At 37.5% G+C, this 16,022-nt stretch overlaps 1 protein-coding gene across 2 annotated transcripts in view; it reads right to left on the bottom strand.

Moving 5' to 3' along the window:
* Positions 1-16,022, bottom strand: part of COL4A6 (collagen type IV alpha 6 chain) — a 252,067-nt gene that overhangs the window by 25,707 nt on the left and 210,338 nt on the right. The window contains exons 25-32 of one of the 2 annotated variants that reach the window (XM_063432130.1): positions 13,582-13,635; positions 10,002-10,073; positions 8,044-8,151; positions 7,736-7,957; positions 6,559-6,720; positions 2,183-2,353; positions 1,706-1,849; positions 1,356-1,481 (exon numbers count right to left, since the gene is read on the bottom strand). In XM_063432130.1, coding sequence (XP_063288200.1) covers positions 1,356-1,481; positions 1,706-1,849; positions 2,183-2,353; positions 6,559-6,720; positions 7,736-7,957; positions 8,044-8,151; positions 10,002-10,073; positions 13,582-13,635 — 1,059 coding nt within the window. The remainder of the gene's footprint in view (positions 1-1,355; positions 1,482-1,705; positions 1,850-2,182; positions 2,354-6,558; positions 6,721-7,735; positions 7,958-8,043; positions 8,152-10,001; positions 10,074-13,581; positions 13,636-16,022) is intronic. The other variant, XM_063432131.1, reaches the window with a different exon arrangement.

Raw genomic sequence — 16,022 nt, forward strand, 5'->3', positions numbered from 1 at the left:
GGCGGGGGGGGGGCGGCAGGGATCTCTCTGCATCGCGGCCCTCGGTCGTGGAGGGGGGAGAGCCTCTCCTACTCCCTCCAGTCGAGTAGGCCTCCGCCGCTGGTCCGGCATAAAATGCTCATTTTGCTGTCTGTGGGGTATCATTGTGCTCCTCTTAGTGTTCCCCATCTTTTGCTGGTTCAATCAGCCCGGTTAGTCTCCGTTTGTATTGGGAAAAGTGGTTTCATGTGCGGATTATTGCAGGAGCTCTTTCAGTTGTCGACTGCTCGGCTCTGCGGTCAGGCCCTGCCCCCCGTTCAATTTTTTTCTAAATCCCATTTTATGCATTTTACATTTATTGCTCAATTTGATTTGTGCACATTTTGTAAAATAAAAATAATAATAACTACCGTAATATATTCAGATAATGAAAAATAGTTAAATAGAATTAAATGAAGATCCCTAGAAACCCTACTCTCTTAACTTATGAGATGGGGGTGGTTTACCTAAACATTAGGTAACGTGGGCGAGTGGCCATGTGTAACAGGAAGGGGTTAAATATTCAGAGGGGATGCCCCCCTTTCCACTGGGTTATGAAATGGGGGTAAATGTTATTATCAGATATAGTAGCATAAAAATGCAGTCTGCCACAGGTGAGTGACAGGAGGGAAGAGTGTGACAAGGCTGATTTGGGAGCATCCCCCTTTTTTCTTGTCAGTCTTGGTAGACTGGAGTCCAGGAGTGTGTCAGGCTCCAAGCGGCAGTGTGAGTGATTGGAGGGAGCTGGAATATGTCTGAGCCTGGAGCATTCCTGAAAGACTGCTCCTCTTCCATGGTCCCAATCTCCATTCTACAATATGGGACTGGGTAAGTGGGGGATAGGAACACAAGGGAAAACACAAAAGAAGGGGAGGAGTAAGGGGGGACACAAAATGAGGGGAAAAAGGGACAACACAAAATGGGGTGAAGAGGAATGGAAGGACAATCACTAAATAAAAATGAGGTATGGAAAGTCGTATGTAGTAGTAAAGAGAGACACAGAAGAGGTTGAGAGGGGAGTTTGGGGAGACACAGAAGAGAGTGAGGGGTAGTAAAGAAAGACACACAAAGAGGTGAGACGGGTAGGAAATGACACACAATGGGTGAAAGGTATAAGGAAAGACACAAAAGGTGTTGACAGATGCGCAAAGAGACACAAATGCGGTTGTATTTTTTTTTGGAGGGGTGGAGCTAAAATGTAATTCCACCCTGGGTGTCAAATACCCTAGGTATATCTCTGATCAGATAGAGTAACCTGTACTGTGTTTCCACCTTTCCCTCTCATTCCTGTGTGGTGGGTTATAAATGTTTTTGTCAGAATTATGCATTAATGTTACCTCGTGGTCCAGAAAAACCTGGCTGCCCACTATAACCTTTATCTCCTAGTGCGCCTTTTAACACAAGCCTTTCAGATTCCTCTCTTTTGGATGGAGGACCTTGCAGACCAGGATCTCCTGTAACACCTGCAAAAATGTAATAAAAGGGGTATATAATCATACTATCAGGAAATATTTATATATATAACATTTACACAATGCAAAATATAACATAATATTTTTAACAATCTGCCAAGCAATAGCACAAAAATCAAAGACAGTTGCACAATAATTACACTGGTTAAAAGAAAGAAGGCGGAAACATCTAAACATAAAAAATGAAACGTTGAATTTATCAAAGACAAATTTACCTTTCTGTCCCCTATTTCCAGGCCTTCCAAGATTGCCATCTCTCCCAGGTATGCCGTCCAACCCTTTAAATCCATTGGCACCTGGATTTCCCGGTCGACCAGGCATGCCAGTAAAACCAATCACACCAGGAGAGCCCTTTTCACCTAAAAGAGATATGTGCTTTTTATGTCAGTTGCCCACAGCTCTCCATTTGGAACCTATACTTCAGTATTCCATTCTTTCATTTTATCTATTAAACTGGCTTGAAAACAGCAGAGAAGCCAAATGGTAGTAACATGTATCTTGGCTCCCCATAGCCACAAATATTTATCTTCTATCTTTATGTGTATAGGTGCTTAATGTTGCCTGGTTGCACACCTATTGTGATTTTGTAAAACATAACAATAATGCCAAACAGAGCTAACAGTATGGCCACAACACACACACTGTCATTCACTAGGAGGTTCCACACAAGTGGGTGATAAGAGACGACTCACCTTTAGTTCCTGAGAAACCTGGTCGTCCATCACGCCCTCCAGGCCCTTGAGGTCCGGGAAGTCCAATTTCTCCAGGGCGACCTGCATCTCCTGGAAACCCTGGACGTCCTTTCGGCCCAGGAAGACTTGGGGCGCCTCTGTCTCCAGATATACCTTTCATCCCTGGAAAACCTGGAAAAATTCCCAATAACTCAGTAACCTGAAATCTACCAGAATTAGAACACAGACGTGAACCCATCACTTCTGGAGGAGTTTTGACCTTTCATAAGCCAGGATGGAGTTACACTCCATTGTGTATCCTTCTAGAATAGGATAGGAACAATAAAGAGCCTGCTCCTCCAGTAGTGAAGTAAAAGCAAGGTGTTATTGGATAAAATGACAGGTAAGCCTCATAAATTGCTACATACAGTTACCTAGCAGGCGATGAGTTAGCTGCAAAAGCATTAGTTGTCTAAAAATATATTGCCTAAGGCAAGGTTACTGCCTACAGCACTACACAACTGACTGCAGTGAAACCCCTTATGATGCACTCTTTGTTATAACTATCCCTTTTTTTTTTTTTTTTTTGCTCCATTGTTATCCAATGGAAGGGTTTTGTACACATAAACAAAATTCCCAAGAACTCTGCTATGTTAAAAAAAAAAAAAGAATAGTATATATATATATATCTGTGTATTTATACAATTAAAATTTTTTTGTATGTGTAAACCATTGTCAAAATGTGAGGCACATATAAGAATAGAAAATATGTTTGCCCCAAGACTTGAAGCAGCATTTCAAAATCAGGAGTCTAGAGTTAAGAATGTAACAACGCTTATTTCAAGTTAGAAATCAGTCTTAGCAATTTAATGAGCATCTTTATTGTATTGGACTTCTGTTTTGCAAGCCAACATGTCAGTTCAATATAGAACACAGAGTATTTATTACAACATTATCTTGTATTGCAAAAATAGAATACTCTGTCTATGTAGTATTGATAAATCCATGGGCTGCATAATAAAGCAATTACGATATTTTATCGAGCAGAATAATCTGTCCTTTAACCCCTTAAGGACCAAGCTTCTGGAATAAAATGGAATCATGACATGTCACACACGTCATGTGTCCTTAAGGGGTTAAATATGACAAACATACAAGGTACGAGTGTACAATACGTTTATGGAGATAGAATCTACTAAAGGTGATAGTAAATTCTAAGATTAATTTCTGACATGAAAGGCATTGCAATTCAACCACAAAGGAAATCCAAATAAAGCATCTAAAATTTTAGGTTGGGATCATAAACCGTATTCTATAGTCATAATCTCCACCTCTGTCTACGCGACTGGTCATAAAATCTTGACCATATCGTATGACCATGGCTGAACAAACATGTCTCCGGAGTGTGGAATACTGCTTTAGGTTTACGTAAACAAATCCGAGTCATTCTGTAGAGCATCAAAGAATAAAGAGATAACTAGTTATGCATCACTGGGTATATAAATATCAATGTTGCTTTCACGCAACACCTGAGCACACTTAATTCAATGGTTCTTACCAAGTACAGTTGTGAATAAGGGGTGTCACGTATTGTCAATGCAATGCTTGCATAAAAGCTGGTCAGTTAGTCCATCTGCTTTTAAGCTACAATGCATTTTCTCACCTTGGCAGCCTATGTGAAGAAGCCCAAACCATAGAGAGTGACATCAAATATATGGAGGTTGGTGGTGTTTGCAATAAAGAAATGATGAAGGAAAAACAGACAAAATGTATGAAAGAAAAGCAAATGGGCGGAATGGAGAGTGCAGACTGAATGATACAGCAAACAAGTGATTTTTAATCCTCACAGGACAGGATTAGCCTCTTGCCCTCAGGTTATTGTTGGAGTGCAGCTCTCCTGTTTGCAAACTTCGGGAGAGGAGTCTAACAATATCAAGAGAGTGTCAGGTCTGATAACCCAAGACCTTTACTAGGACATCCTCAGAAAAGAAATCAGCAGGTCAGATGACTAATCAAGACAATGGAAATGTAATTGCAAGGATTCAGCATGGGTGACGTTATGGATGATTTTATTGAGTCACATTGGTTTTAAGTTAGTGGTTTATTAAAATAACGGTTCCAGATCAGATGATTACTAGTGATTTTGAATGTTAGCTGAACAGAGTTAGATTGCTTCGTCTCTCTCTCTCTCTCTCTCATTCAGCATCCAATCCAATCATCAAAATATTTTTCTTTAGAGAACTGAATATCTTATCTCCACAAAAAAATTGCGGCACCACCTAATGGGACCATGTACCCATGAGATTATACTGCAAAACACTATTTATGAGAGGACTGCACTGCTGCTGCTTAATCATGACAAAGGTAGCACAAATGCCTGCACCAAGATATTCATGCAATGCACTAGCACATGTCAAGTAGTGTCTCAGGTTTCATCAAACTGACTAAATGTTGGCCCGACCCATATTATCCATATTTGTATAGCTACTGTGTATGACTAGCACATGCACTTTCTTTTTCTTTTAATTTATTATAAAGGGCAGGTAGCATCTGTGTTATCTAAGTACAGCCTTGTCAGTTCCACTGCCCTGCCCAAGGTTAATTTTCGTTACTTGAAAAACCCACTTATTAGAACTGGTACCAGATTGTATGCTTTGTTTGTTACTAATTGGTGATAATATTGACCCATTACATCCTGACAGACAAAACCCAAGGATGACCAATAAGTAAAATGATTTAAAATAACATCTTGGCAACCAATAGGTAAAACATGATAAAAACATTGGCCTCGATGTCTACACAAATTACGTGTAAGACCTACCTTCGAATACATACGTATTACGTAGTACTTCATTAGTAGAAGAAATTAAATGGATGTTTTGCTTTATATATATATATATATATATATTATATATATATATAAATGTATCATTCTTTATAAGACTCAGCATATTTTCACATTTCCCATCAAATATAAATATTTAGCAGCATAGATAGATATATATGCATGCAGTTCTCAACAATGGGAGTGAGAAAGTTAGATATATCCATGCCAAACCAAAATATAGCATTAAGACATCATGCCAGAAAGCCCAACAATTCCAGCCATTAAAAGTACTGTCTTGAAACATGTTTGTCATATAGGATGTTAAAGCTCTCTAAACCATGTTGTATGAACCAAACCTGCAATGGGAAATTGGCACATTATGGAGAAAAATATATGATTAGCAAGTATTAGAAGTCGAGTTGCATAATACGCGATGTTCAACAGAATGAATGAGTTGAGCTTCACTTTGATAAAACCTACGTAATAGGGCAAAACCTGTTAGCGTGATTTTTACTGTACTTTCTATATTGTTTTATATATTTACAGTAAATCAGCATAATTTTAATTTATCCTGGACTATCCTGTTTGTTCCTGATACCTGGACTTTACATCCTTGGTGGGGATGATAACACCTATGCTGTAAGGACTGAGTGAAAGCCTCTCAATTGAGTACATTTTCAATTATTGTATTCCCTTTCCGTATAACAATGTTCACTATGTTTTTTTCTTTTTCTTTTCACAGTGAGGACCACTATTACAATATATATATAAGAGTGGGGATATATACTACTCCATGCTATTTGCTGGGAGCCACTTATGGGCTCCAGAAAATGTGAGTGCATCTATTTACATGATTTTAGCCATATCTGTGTCTATTTACATACTACACTTTATTTTTTTATTTTTTTATTTTTTTTTTATTTTTTTTTACATTTTATGGACATTGGGCTATCCCCCATCATCCCCAATCTCCCATCCCAAATCAAGACACCTACACCATATCTCCAGGTGAAGATTATACTACTCAGGCACTTTTAAGTAGAGCTTACTGAAAAGTACTACACTATAGAGCCTCGTTGTGTGTGTTTGCACTTGTTTCATATTCAATATACTCCTGACTACCCTCTTATGTTCTGCTCCCTTCATCTGTAGACATCTGTTCTCTGACCAGTACATGAGTGACTCTGGTTTGGGTTGTTCCAGCTGTCTTCCATTATCCACAACTCTAGCGCTACAAGCTTATTCCCTTGTTCTGTGTATATACTTAAAAGACTATCTCACATTATACAAAATAATTTTCATTGTATACTATTCTGCAATAAAAAATAAATAGATACAAGTAATTTTTAAGTATCATATTTCATATATATATATATATATATATATATATATATACATATACATATATGTATTACAAATGAAGAACAGGAAACAAACGGATGATGCACCAAACAGCTGTGGATGAAACAAAAAGTACCCTCATTTTTTTTTGTGTATGACACATTTTGACTCATGGGGCATCATTCACATTTAGGAAGTGTGTCCATGTTCGAAGATCAGGTTCACTTACCTTGTGATCCAGGATATCCAATGTCTCCAATAGGACCCTGCTTTCCTTTAATGCCCTGTTCCCCTCCAAATCCAGGACGTCCCCTAGGACCAGGGTTGCCAGGATATCCTGAATTACCCTGTTCACCTTTAGCTCCCATCAGCCCTGGTCTTCCATCAAAACCTTAAATACAGACAGATCATTCTGTAAAACCTCAGTGACGTGATAATATTATCACTGTTCACAATTAATATTATTAAACAAAATTGGCACAAGCAAGGTTGATCTGTGCACTCAATACCTTACATGTTTTCTGCATTCATGAAATGGTAGACAAAACTGCTTCACAGTTATTATGGATGGACAATTCTAGTTTTACATTTTTTTTTAAAAAACTTTTTTTAGTTAGTAATTTTCATTGGGTTGAGCAGACAAGGGAAAAGGCAGTCCAGTCAAGAAGATATGAAAAATATCAACACATCATGTTACTGATTCTGAATGGTACCATCTTGCACAATAACAACCAACAATGTAACAATCAAGTATGAATAAACGAATAACATTAAATAAGCATAACTTAGAACAAAATCAATGGCCTGTAGCTACAGGAGTAAATTTGAAACCTTTTTATACTCTATACAACTATTCATTCTATAAGGCAGGGGGAAAGAATGAGTAAATAGTAAACAAAACCCCTATAAGAATAAAAAGAAGTGCCCTGGAAGGGAATTAGTGGCTGGAGCTGCGGTTGGAATTTGTATTTTAAATAGGAGTGATTGGATGTTTTTCAATTGAATTTGCTGCAAATACCAATTTGTATACATTGAAAAGTATTATGGATAATTTGTTTTATTTGGGGGTGTAGGGAGTTAACAAATGGCTGCCATGTCTTGAAGAAACACTTTGTCAACCGTTCTTGATGATTATGGGTTTTAAACCAATTTATACGGAGAGCATTTTTTTAAGAAATAAGGTGATTGGTGGAGAGGTACTCTGAATCCTATAGTGCAGGATCATTTTCCTGGCAGTCGCAGCTAGAGTTTAGAGCTGGCAGGTGGGATGTTCAGGAATATTCCCAAAATCGCCAATTCTGGCAAAAGGGGAAAAGAGATATGGAAGCATTTCATAGGATACATTTCCAAAATAAAGACATAATATACCGAAACTTCATGAGGTAAATTAAATTGCAGCTATGTACCTTTTTGCCCTGGGAAACCAGAATCTCCAGGGATCCCCTTGTCTCCTACGATTCCACGACGTCCAGGTTCACCTGGAGCTCCTGGAGCAGCTCCCAACACTTCACCACGAATTCCTTTCAAACCAGGTGACCCAGGAATTCCCATTTTTCCAGGAAATCCATCAGGTCCATCCAAGCCAGGATATCCTGGAGGACCTTCCTCGCCACGAGGACCAGAAAATCCTGAAATAAAACAAATCCATGGGTTCTTTAGAAAGAAAATGGCTACTTCTTTGGTAATTCAAAGAGTAGAAAATTATGAGACATACCTGGTGGTCCTGGTATTCCACCAAAACCTGGGCTACCTGGTTGCCCCTTGGTACCATCAAACCCTCGTTGTCCATTGATTCCTGGGAACCCTCTATCACCTTTACGACCTATATAACAAATAATTCAGGCCATACATTACATAAATCTTCAGTTTAGAAAAAAAACATCTGAATTTATATACACTGGAACATATGAATGAACACAGAACCACATCTGTAGCCAATATGTTTTTATTATTTTGCATTACCAATACAATGAGATGCCTCAAGTTTGCCTCAATGGATGCAAAAGTACACACAGCAAACTTACCATCTATGCAAGTGCACACATATGCATACTCACTGATCCTCCACACAAATACTCCCCACTTTCATATACACACATACAAACACTCTGACCATTCACACTGTGATAAAGATAACAAATACATGTTAATTGTCTCAATTAATTTTGATTAAGATAAAAGTTTCACACTTACAAATACTCAATTTGCCACCCCACATTGACACTTTCAACAAAAACTACCTGAATTCACACAAATACTAATATGGTGAGCATGACTTGAATCGAAAACAAAATGCTGTTCGCGTCTGCGAGCACCTTTTAGACCTGAATAGTAAATATGAATTAAAAATGTTGAGCCCTGATTATATACTAGATGTGGCGAAACCGACCTCGCCACGTGTCCTTGGAGGGGGCTGATTGCCCGCCTCTTGCCTTTGGACTATGGACCAGACTTTATGGGAATGTGATACCCCAGATAGCCATACCATGGAGCCTATTCATATAATGAAAGACTATGGGAAAGACTTTGGCTCCATGGCAATTGTACTGTGTGAGTATGATCTGCGCGCTATTCGGTAGTTTTGTGCGTGCAGATCCCAGCTATCTGGGGATAGGTGAAATGTCTGTGTGTTATGTGTAAATGTGACTTTATGTATTTTAAAGTGTTTTATGTCGTTTTGCAACCATGTGGTTAATGGAGTCTGCCTTTAGTCCTGGATAATTGGATTACTTCTCCAATTAACTCCAGGGCAGAAGGGAGGAAACCAGGGTGCATTGTGGGGATGTTTTTCTGCCAGCCAGAAAGGAACAAAAGATACTTTTAGTAACTTTTGAACCCCTGGTCGGATTCATGCCATTTTTTAATATGTTGTTCCCCTGAATGGATTGATTGTGGATATGTATTTTTATGTGAATGTGATGTATGGTTTTAAAGTTATGAAAGTTGTGTAAAAGTATATTTTACACTGTATGCATAATGGGATTATGTGTCACACTAAGGGGAGGGGATGTGTGGGAGGTAACATCTATGTCATTGGTTCTTTTATGCCTCCCCCTGGGTGTGGCCTGTATGTGTGAGTGGAAATAAAAGCCAGGCTGGATGAGCCAGTCCTCAGTTCCTGTTTTACCCTCAAACTGATGTGTCGTCTCATTATTGGGGGGAAGGATTTATTGCATGCTGTTCCAGTTGACTGCTAGGAGTACAAGCCTATTCGTATGGTTCCTATTCAATGGTCTACAGCATTCATATGCTTGGGAGAATTTAAAAGGTTTCTCGGATCCAGTGTTCGTGTGTCTCCAGTCGGGAGAGTGGTGTTTGCAGTAGCTGCCTGTGCATCTGGAAAGGGGGATATCGCCTAAACTGGGTTTTATCCTCTTGTAAGTGAAACGGTCCGTTACACTAGATATATAAAAAAATAACGAATTGTTCAGGACTCGTCAGCAGTAAACAGTCTTTCTGCATTGTTATTTTTTTTGTTTACTTGGTCCTCTAAAATTTTAAATTTTAATTATATATATATATATATATATATAATAAAATCACACACATACATTGGAAGTATAATTATTAGTAATCACTGTTTGGCGTAATTTCTCTTAATTCTTAATTTTTTTTTTTAATACATGGTGAAAATGTTTCTTTATCATTTCTTTTGGGAAATTTTCTCCTTACCCGGAGTTCCAGCTGGTCCGCGGACACCTGGAGGTCCTGTATCTCCAGCAATTACACAAGGCAAAGTCATCCCTAAAAATAACACAAATCAGTCACCCACTTTAGCAAAAACATAGAGTTGACTTAACCTGGCCACGTTCAAGAGTCACAAATGTGGCAAATTTCATGCATTGGATGGTCGTAGCATAAAGCGGCGACATGTTGCTTATGGCTGTGATGCTATGAAAAAAAATGTGAAAATGGGTTTGATGATGCAATTGTGCAACAAAATCATTTCTGTGATAACACTTCCAATGTTGGCAAAAGCATTACCAATTAAATGAGCATATGGTATTGATGATACAATGGTGGCATGAAGGTAATAGCAATGACATCATGACATATTCCAATTTATAAGCCAATACTGAAGGCAGCTGCATATCTCTTTGAACATGCTGTCATTGTATATGAAATAAAGATGCACTTCTACTCAGCTCATTATTTTTTAGCAAAAATCATATATATGAATTTACGTGCATTAATTTGATCACCTTATAAAATATTTTTTATTTTTTGTGATACATGTTATTTTTTTAAGTAGTTTATTAATTTATATTAGAAAAAAAAACAACAACAACAATAAGTTGTTACAAACAATTTCTTCCATTGTAATCAGCTGGCAACATTTATTTTGTTGATTATGCCAAGTATAAGTGCACCTTCCAAATGGAATCACACAATATAACTTTTGAATCAAGATTATTAGTTCTATTTATAATGGAGATCAGAACATATACTCCTGGCCAGGGCTGTCCTAAGGATGGCACGTGGCCCCTAGCAATCACAAACATGTACGATAGAAGAATGGAAATAGAGAGTAGCCTCTAGAACCAAATTAAACCAGGGAATAGGGTCATCTACTAATTACTGTTCTGAAGCTGGTACATAGGGATACCATAAAAACCCTATATGTAAATACCAGTGAACAAAATACTAAGGGTGAAACCCAGAGCTAGTAATTAGTTCAACAATAGAATCTTCAAATATAGATAATAGTAAAAATATATATATGATCTTCATGCAGCAAAAGTACATAAAACAAAAAAAAAATATTAAAAAATTCTGAATTCCCTTGGCGTGCAGTGTGCTGATCCTATTTTTTTAAATTGAGGTGTGCAAGTTGCCGTATTCTGCTTGTGTTATTTATGGGTGCTGCAGTTGCTTTGTAATGTTTTATTTGTGTGTATTTGGGCTGTTGTATTGTATACATTCATGAGTAGTTTGTGGTATTGTGGTATGATACCTATAAATGTGGGCTGCATATGGGGGCTCCTTGTGGAATTGTGTGTCTGGATGAAATGTCACATCGTGTGTTTTGTGCAAGTCCATCTTAACAGCATTTTAGGCCCCTGGGCAAAGCAATGCTCTGGGGTCCTGCCAACACAACCACTCACAGGAATGAAAATGGAAATTATAGATAAAATTAAGCTTATATTTATTGGTACCTTCAACAAAATCAATGTTTAAACATGAAAAAAAATGCCATAATGCAGATATTAATCTATACAAACGTTTAGTAGGTAGCAGGCACCTGACACAGACTGTTAAAATATTAGAAAAACTTTATTATAGCTTTACAGCTTCCAAAAATGGTGAGTGTTGATTTTGTCTTGCTTATGTACAATTAGTACGTGTACGTTGTTTTTGTCAAGGTCAAGATATGTATTCACAACAGCAAGATTGCATGTACCGATAACAGCTGATTAGTCCACCTAAACATTTTAATAAAGATGGTTTGAAGATTCTAAATAAATCTCCTGGAATAATATGCTGAAAAGCTGGCAGGTCTATGAGGACCATATTCTTATGGTGCCCCCGGGCAACTGCCCAATGTGCCTATGCGTTAAGACAGCCCAGGATTTGTGATGTGGGTATGTGTGGGGCAGTTCGGTGTGTTGCATGTGGCTATTTGTGGAATTGTGTGCATATATGTGGATTATTAGTGGTGTTGTGGGGACTGTGTGTGTTTGTGTGTAGGCTGTTTGTATTCTTTGTATGAGGGGGAGGCTTCTTCTGCAGCTCCGTGTATATCTAGCAGTGTGGGTGGCTTCTCTGGGGTGCAGTGGGGACCGGGTTGGCCAGGTACAAGTCAAGGGCAGGAGCTACAACAACTGCTACTGACTGCTCTACTCATTCTGAGGAAGTGAACCTTTATTCACAAAATGTGCATAATGTTACTGCTTCGGTCAGGAGATTGAATTGAGAACACAAAGTGGAATGCAGTCCGGCAGCAAGTACTGGAACCATGCCGGACCCTGGGAGATAGACTATGAGATTGTCCAACGTGTATGCTGGCCTGGACATTGAATTGGGGTAATCCAGGGGCTAAATTCCCTGATATTCTATCTTAGTGTTTTTAAAACTCTATTAATGTGGTATTGTTACAGAGAGCACTATGTATTTCTCTCTTCTGTTTTTATAGATTTTTATAGATATTGCTGCATTCAATTATTTCCCCTACGCTTTTATGTACTAGGGATTCATTATCTGGAAGTCTTATTGTGGATGCATGTACTTTAATAATTGAATTTTTCACAACTGGAAGTGCTATAACATTGAGCAATTTCTGTGAATCAATATAAACCGTTTAATGGACACATTTGTATATAGGAACTTTTATCATCATTGATACAGTGTAAGGGACTCGAGTTCTACTTAATTTTCGTTTTATAAACTTTTGCTGCAAGCAGATCATATTTTACTTTTTACATTTGGATTGTCATCTGGGGTATTTTGGTCACTGTAAATCCCAAAATGTGTGATCCCTTTGAGATGTAAGAAAATAATTTTCCAAAGCAGAAAAATCTATAGCATGCTTTCCAGTCGCCATAAACTTGAAGCAGATGCAAATTTTGTCCCCTCCAAAGGACAGTCTTGGTCCTGGTATTTAAATAGCAGAAGTTGTCACATACGAACATATTCCATTTCAGAACTTACTGTGTCAGATCTATTCTGTTAGCCATTCCAATGAGAAATGAAGGCCTAGCATACCTTCAAACATACCATTAACTTACTTAGTGTTAGAAGCCGTATGACAGGATGCATTATAAAGTAATAGGTCCGGTACTGTTAGCACATGTACGATGGATCAAGTGTTTCTTAGACGACAGCCTTAAGGCTTAGCACTTAAAACAGTAGGAGGCAACCATTTTCATCTATATGTTTAATATGTTTGTTTTTTTTTTTTTTTTAATAATTACAGAACACTGTCCTGTGTAATTTTAGAAAAGGCATACTTAACAAATAAATAATTTAAATAATTCTCACACACAGTGATGTAAATTTGGAGTTCCAATGTGACCCGGAGTAATGTAATATTTGATAGAAATCACAAAAGTAACAAATCCTACTTTTGGGTCAAAGGTTGCCCGCTACTGAATCACATATTTCCTATGACTGTTTTGATGTATACAATAACCGAAGGCGAACATGCATGAAAATCCAGTATTTAAAAAATAAAATAAAATAAAAAATAGAGACGGGAGATCACACAGATCTCATAGTCACTCGAATATTTGACCTGCAGGTTCTCTAATCTCACCTCCCTCTGTGACTAAGTCTCCATTACCAACTTTGGCCCCGCAGCAGCAGTCACCTATACCAGTTAAGCAAAGGAGGACAGGTTAAACACAGCTCAGAGCAATCATAAGACAGAGAGGGCTTTCTGCAGCACGAATATATTCACAATTTTAGAATGATGATGGCAGTAACAAAAATATAAGAACAACTAAAAAAAAAACCTAAACAAAAACCTAAACAAACAAATTTTAATGTCCGATGATTTCTTTATTATCACTGCTCTGTGTTAAGCACAGTAAAAATAAAATTGTGGACATTTAAAAAAATAAATAAAAGGATAATTGTACAGGTAAGTGTTATATGAGAAAGTTAACATTCCAGGACAAAAGAAGTACGAAATATTCCAAGTCAATGGCTGTTTTATCTCTGAGCATGGTGTGCATATGCAGTGATCAAAAAGTGTTGGAGAGAGGTGTTCCACGAAGAGGTACACACATGGTAGTGTAGGTTGAGCGTGATTGTAGTGTAGTTAGAATGTGACTGTAGTTTAATTAACCCCTTAAGGGCCAATGTTGACTACACTATTACACTTTGGATACTATTCCAAAATTGAAGAACACTGGGGCTCTGTAGACCTGTACTTATTAATAGTTACAAAGCTCCTGTTACGTCAATCCTGAGATTCGATGTAAAAAACTGACTACAAACTTTTAAACCCTCCCTTATATAATGCATCATCAGAGTGAATATATTCGGCTGTTTGGACATGTTATTTATGCAAAAAAGCAGACAGTTGAAAATAACGTATTAAATAAGCAAAAGCAGAAAAGCAATATATTCATTAATATTTTTTTTTACAATGAAAATTAATGCAAGTTCCAGAAAAATAGAGAAACCCAGGTAATCCCTGTGCATGAGCAGAAAAAAAAAACATGCTGAAATGAGAAATGAAATCTGATTAGATTAGACTAGTAAGAAAGTGACTGGCATTTAAACTATCAATTTATCATACAATTGTTGAACTAAAGATTTTTTTAAGTTACTCAATTCTTTATCCATCGAATGGCTACATGAAGAAATCCCTACCTATATTATCATACCTCTAACAATTTTTTTCCAAGAATGGCAAATTAGAGTTAGAATGCATGAGGATAGTCAAAACTTTGTAAATAGTCAGTGATGATGCACATTTATCAAACATTGATTTTCAGTAATTTCTGAGTAAATGATTACCACGTAGAATACTTATTTTTCAATATTTCAAATACCATGTTTCCCCCAAAATAATAATAATCCCCCCCCCCCCCAAAAAAAAAACACACTAGGGCTTATTTTCGGGGGATGTCTTATTTCGGGGAAAAACTGTTTCAAGCATGCGCTAGAAAGCAGGTCTACTTTTGGGCGAATTCCCCCGACCATAGACAAATTCAATAGTGCATGGAATCCCGCAAATCTATGTTCGGGGAAACTTCCCCAAACATAGATTAGCTTACTTGCAAATGGAATCCGCAAATCTATGTTCGGGAGGAAAATTCCCCAAACATATGTTAGCGAACTAGCGATTGGCGACTAGGGCTTATTTTCGGGGTAGGGCTTATATTACGAGCATCCCCCAAAAATAAGCTAGGACTTATTTTCATGGGATTTCTTATTTTCAGGGAAACAGACATATATATTCACTGTCTAAGGTAAGGACATCTTCGTCATTAAGTTGAGATGAAAAATTACAATCACATGTTACACTGGTTCTCTTCAAAACAAATCCATAATTCATTCCTATAAGAATATAATCATATGAAAAATGACTAGTATAGTGATAAGTCTTCTGGATTTTAGGAGGGTGAGGCTAATGACCTTGCCCTGTTTCTTATAAAAACGTGTAGGCATGTAAAAATTATTTAAAAATTTAATTCCTAAAAATAATCTCTATGTTGACTAACAAATTAAACTAAGGGATAGAAATGTTGAGAAAATTAATAAATGCTTAAAAGGACAGTCTTAACACATTCTAAAAGTAACAGTCTGTTGTAGGAGTTATGGTTCATGCAGCTTTCTAGCACGGCCCCCAGTTTTCTGTCAAACTGTTTTCATGCAGTTTGACACAAGCCAATGATGTCCCTGGCTCTCATGACCCAACACTTAAGCATTAGCAATGTCAGTTTCAAGCCTGGGGGATCTTTGGCTTGTGTCAAGCTACTTAAAAAAGGTTTGACACGGAACTGTAGGATGACACCATTATACTGCTAGCACCATAATCTCTACAGTAGACAATGGTTGTTATGGTTTTTAGAAAACCTCTTTATTCATTTTATTGAGCACAATGTGTGCAGTCTAGAAGAAAATGTTGTTTACTAAAATAATCCTCCTGTAAAGAAAAATCTCAGTATTACATAAATAGGCTCAGAGTTGAGGTTCCCTCTTTACAGGAGGTCATAGTGAAGGTTGATGAAAACCTTTATGATC

Source organism: Pelobates fuscus, chromosome 9 (assembly GCF_036172605.1).
Source record: "Pelobates fuscus isolate aPelFus1 chromosome 9, aPelFus1.pri, whole genome shotgun sequence".
Classification (NCBI taxonomy): domain Eukaryota; kingdom Metazoa; phylum Chordata; class Amphibia; order Anura; family Pelobatidae; genus Pelobates; species Pelobates fuscus.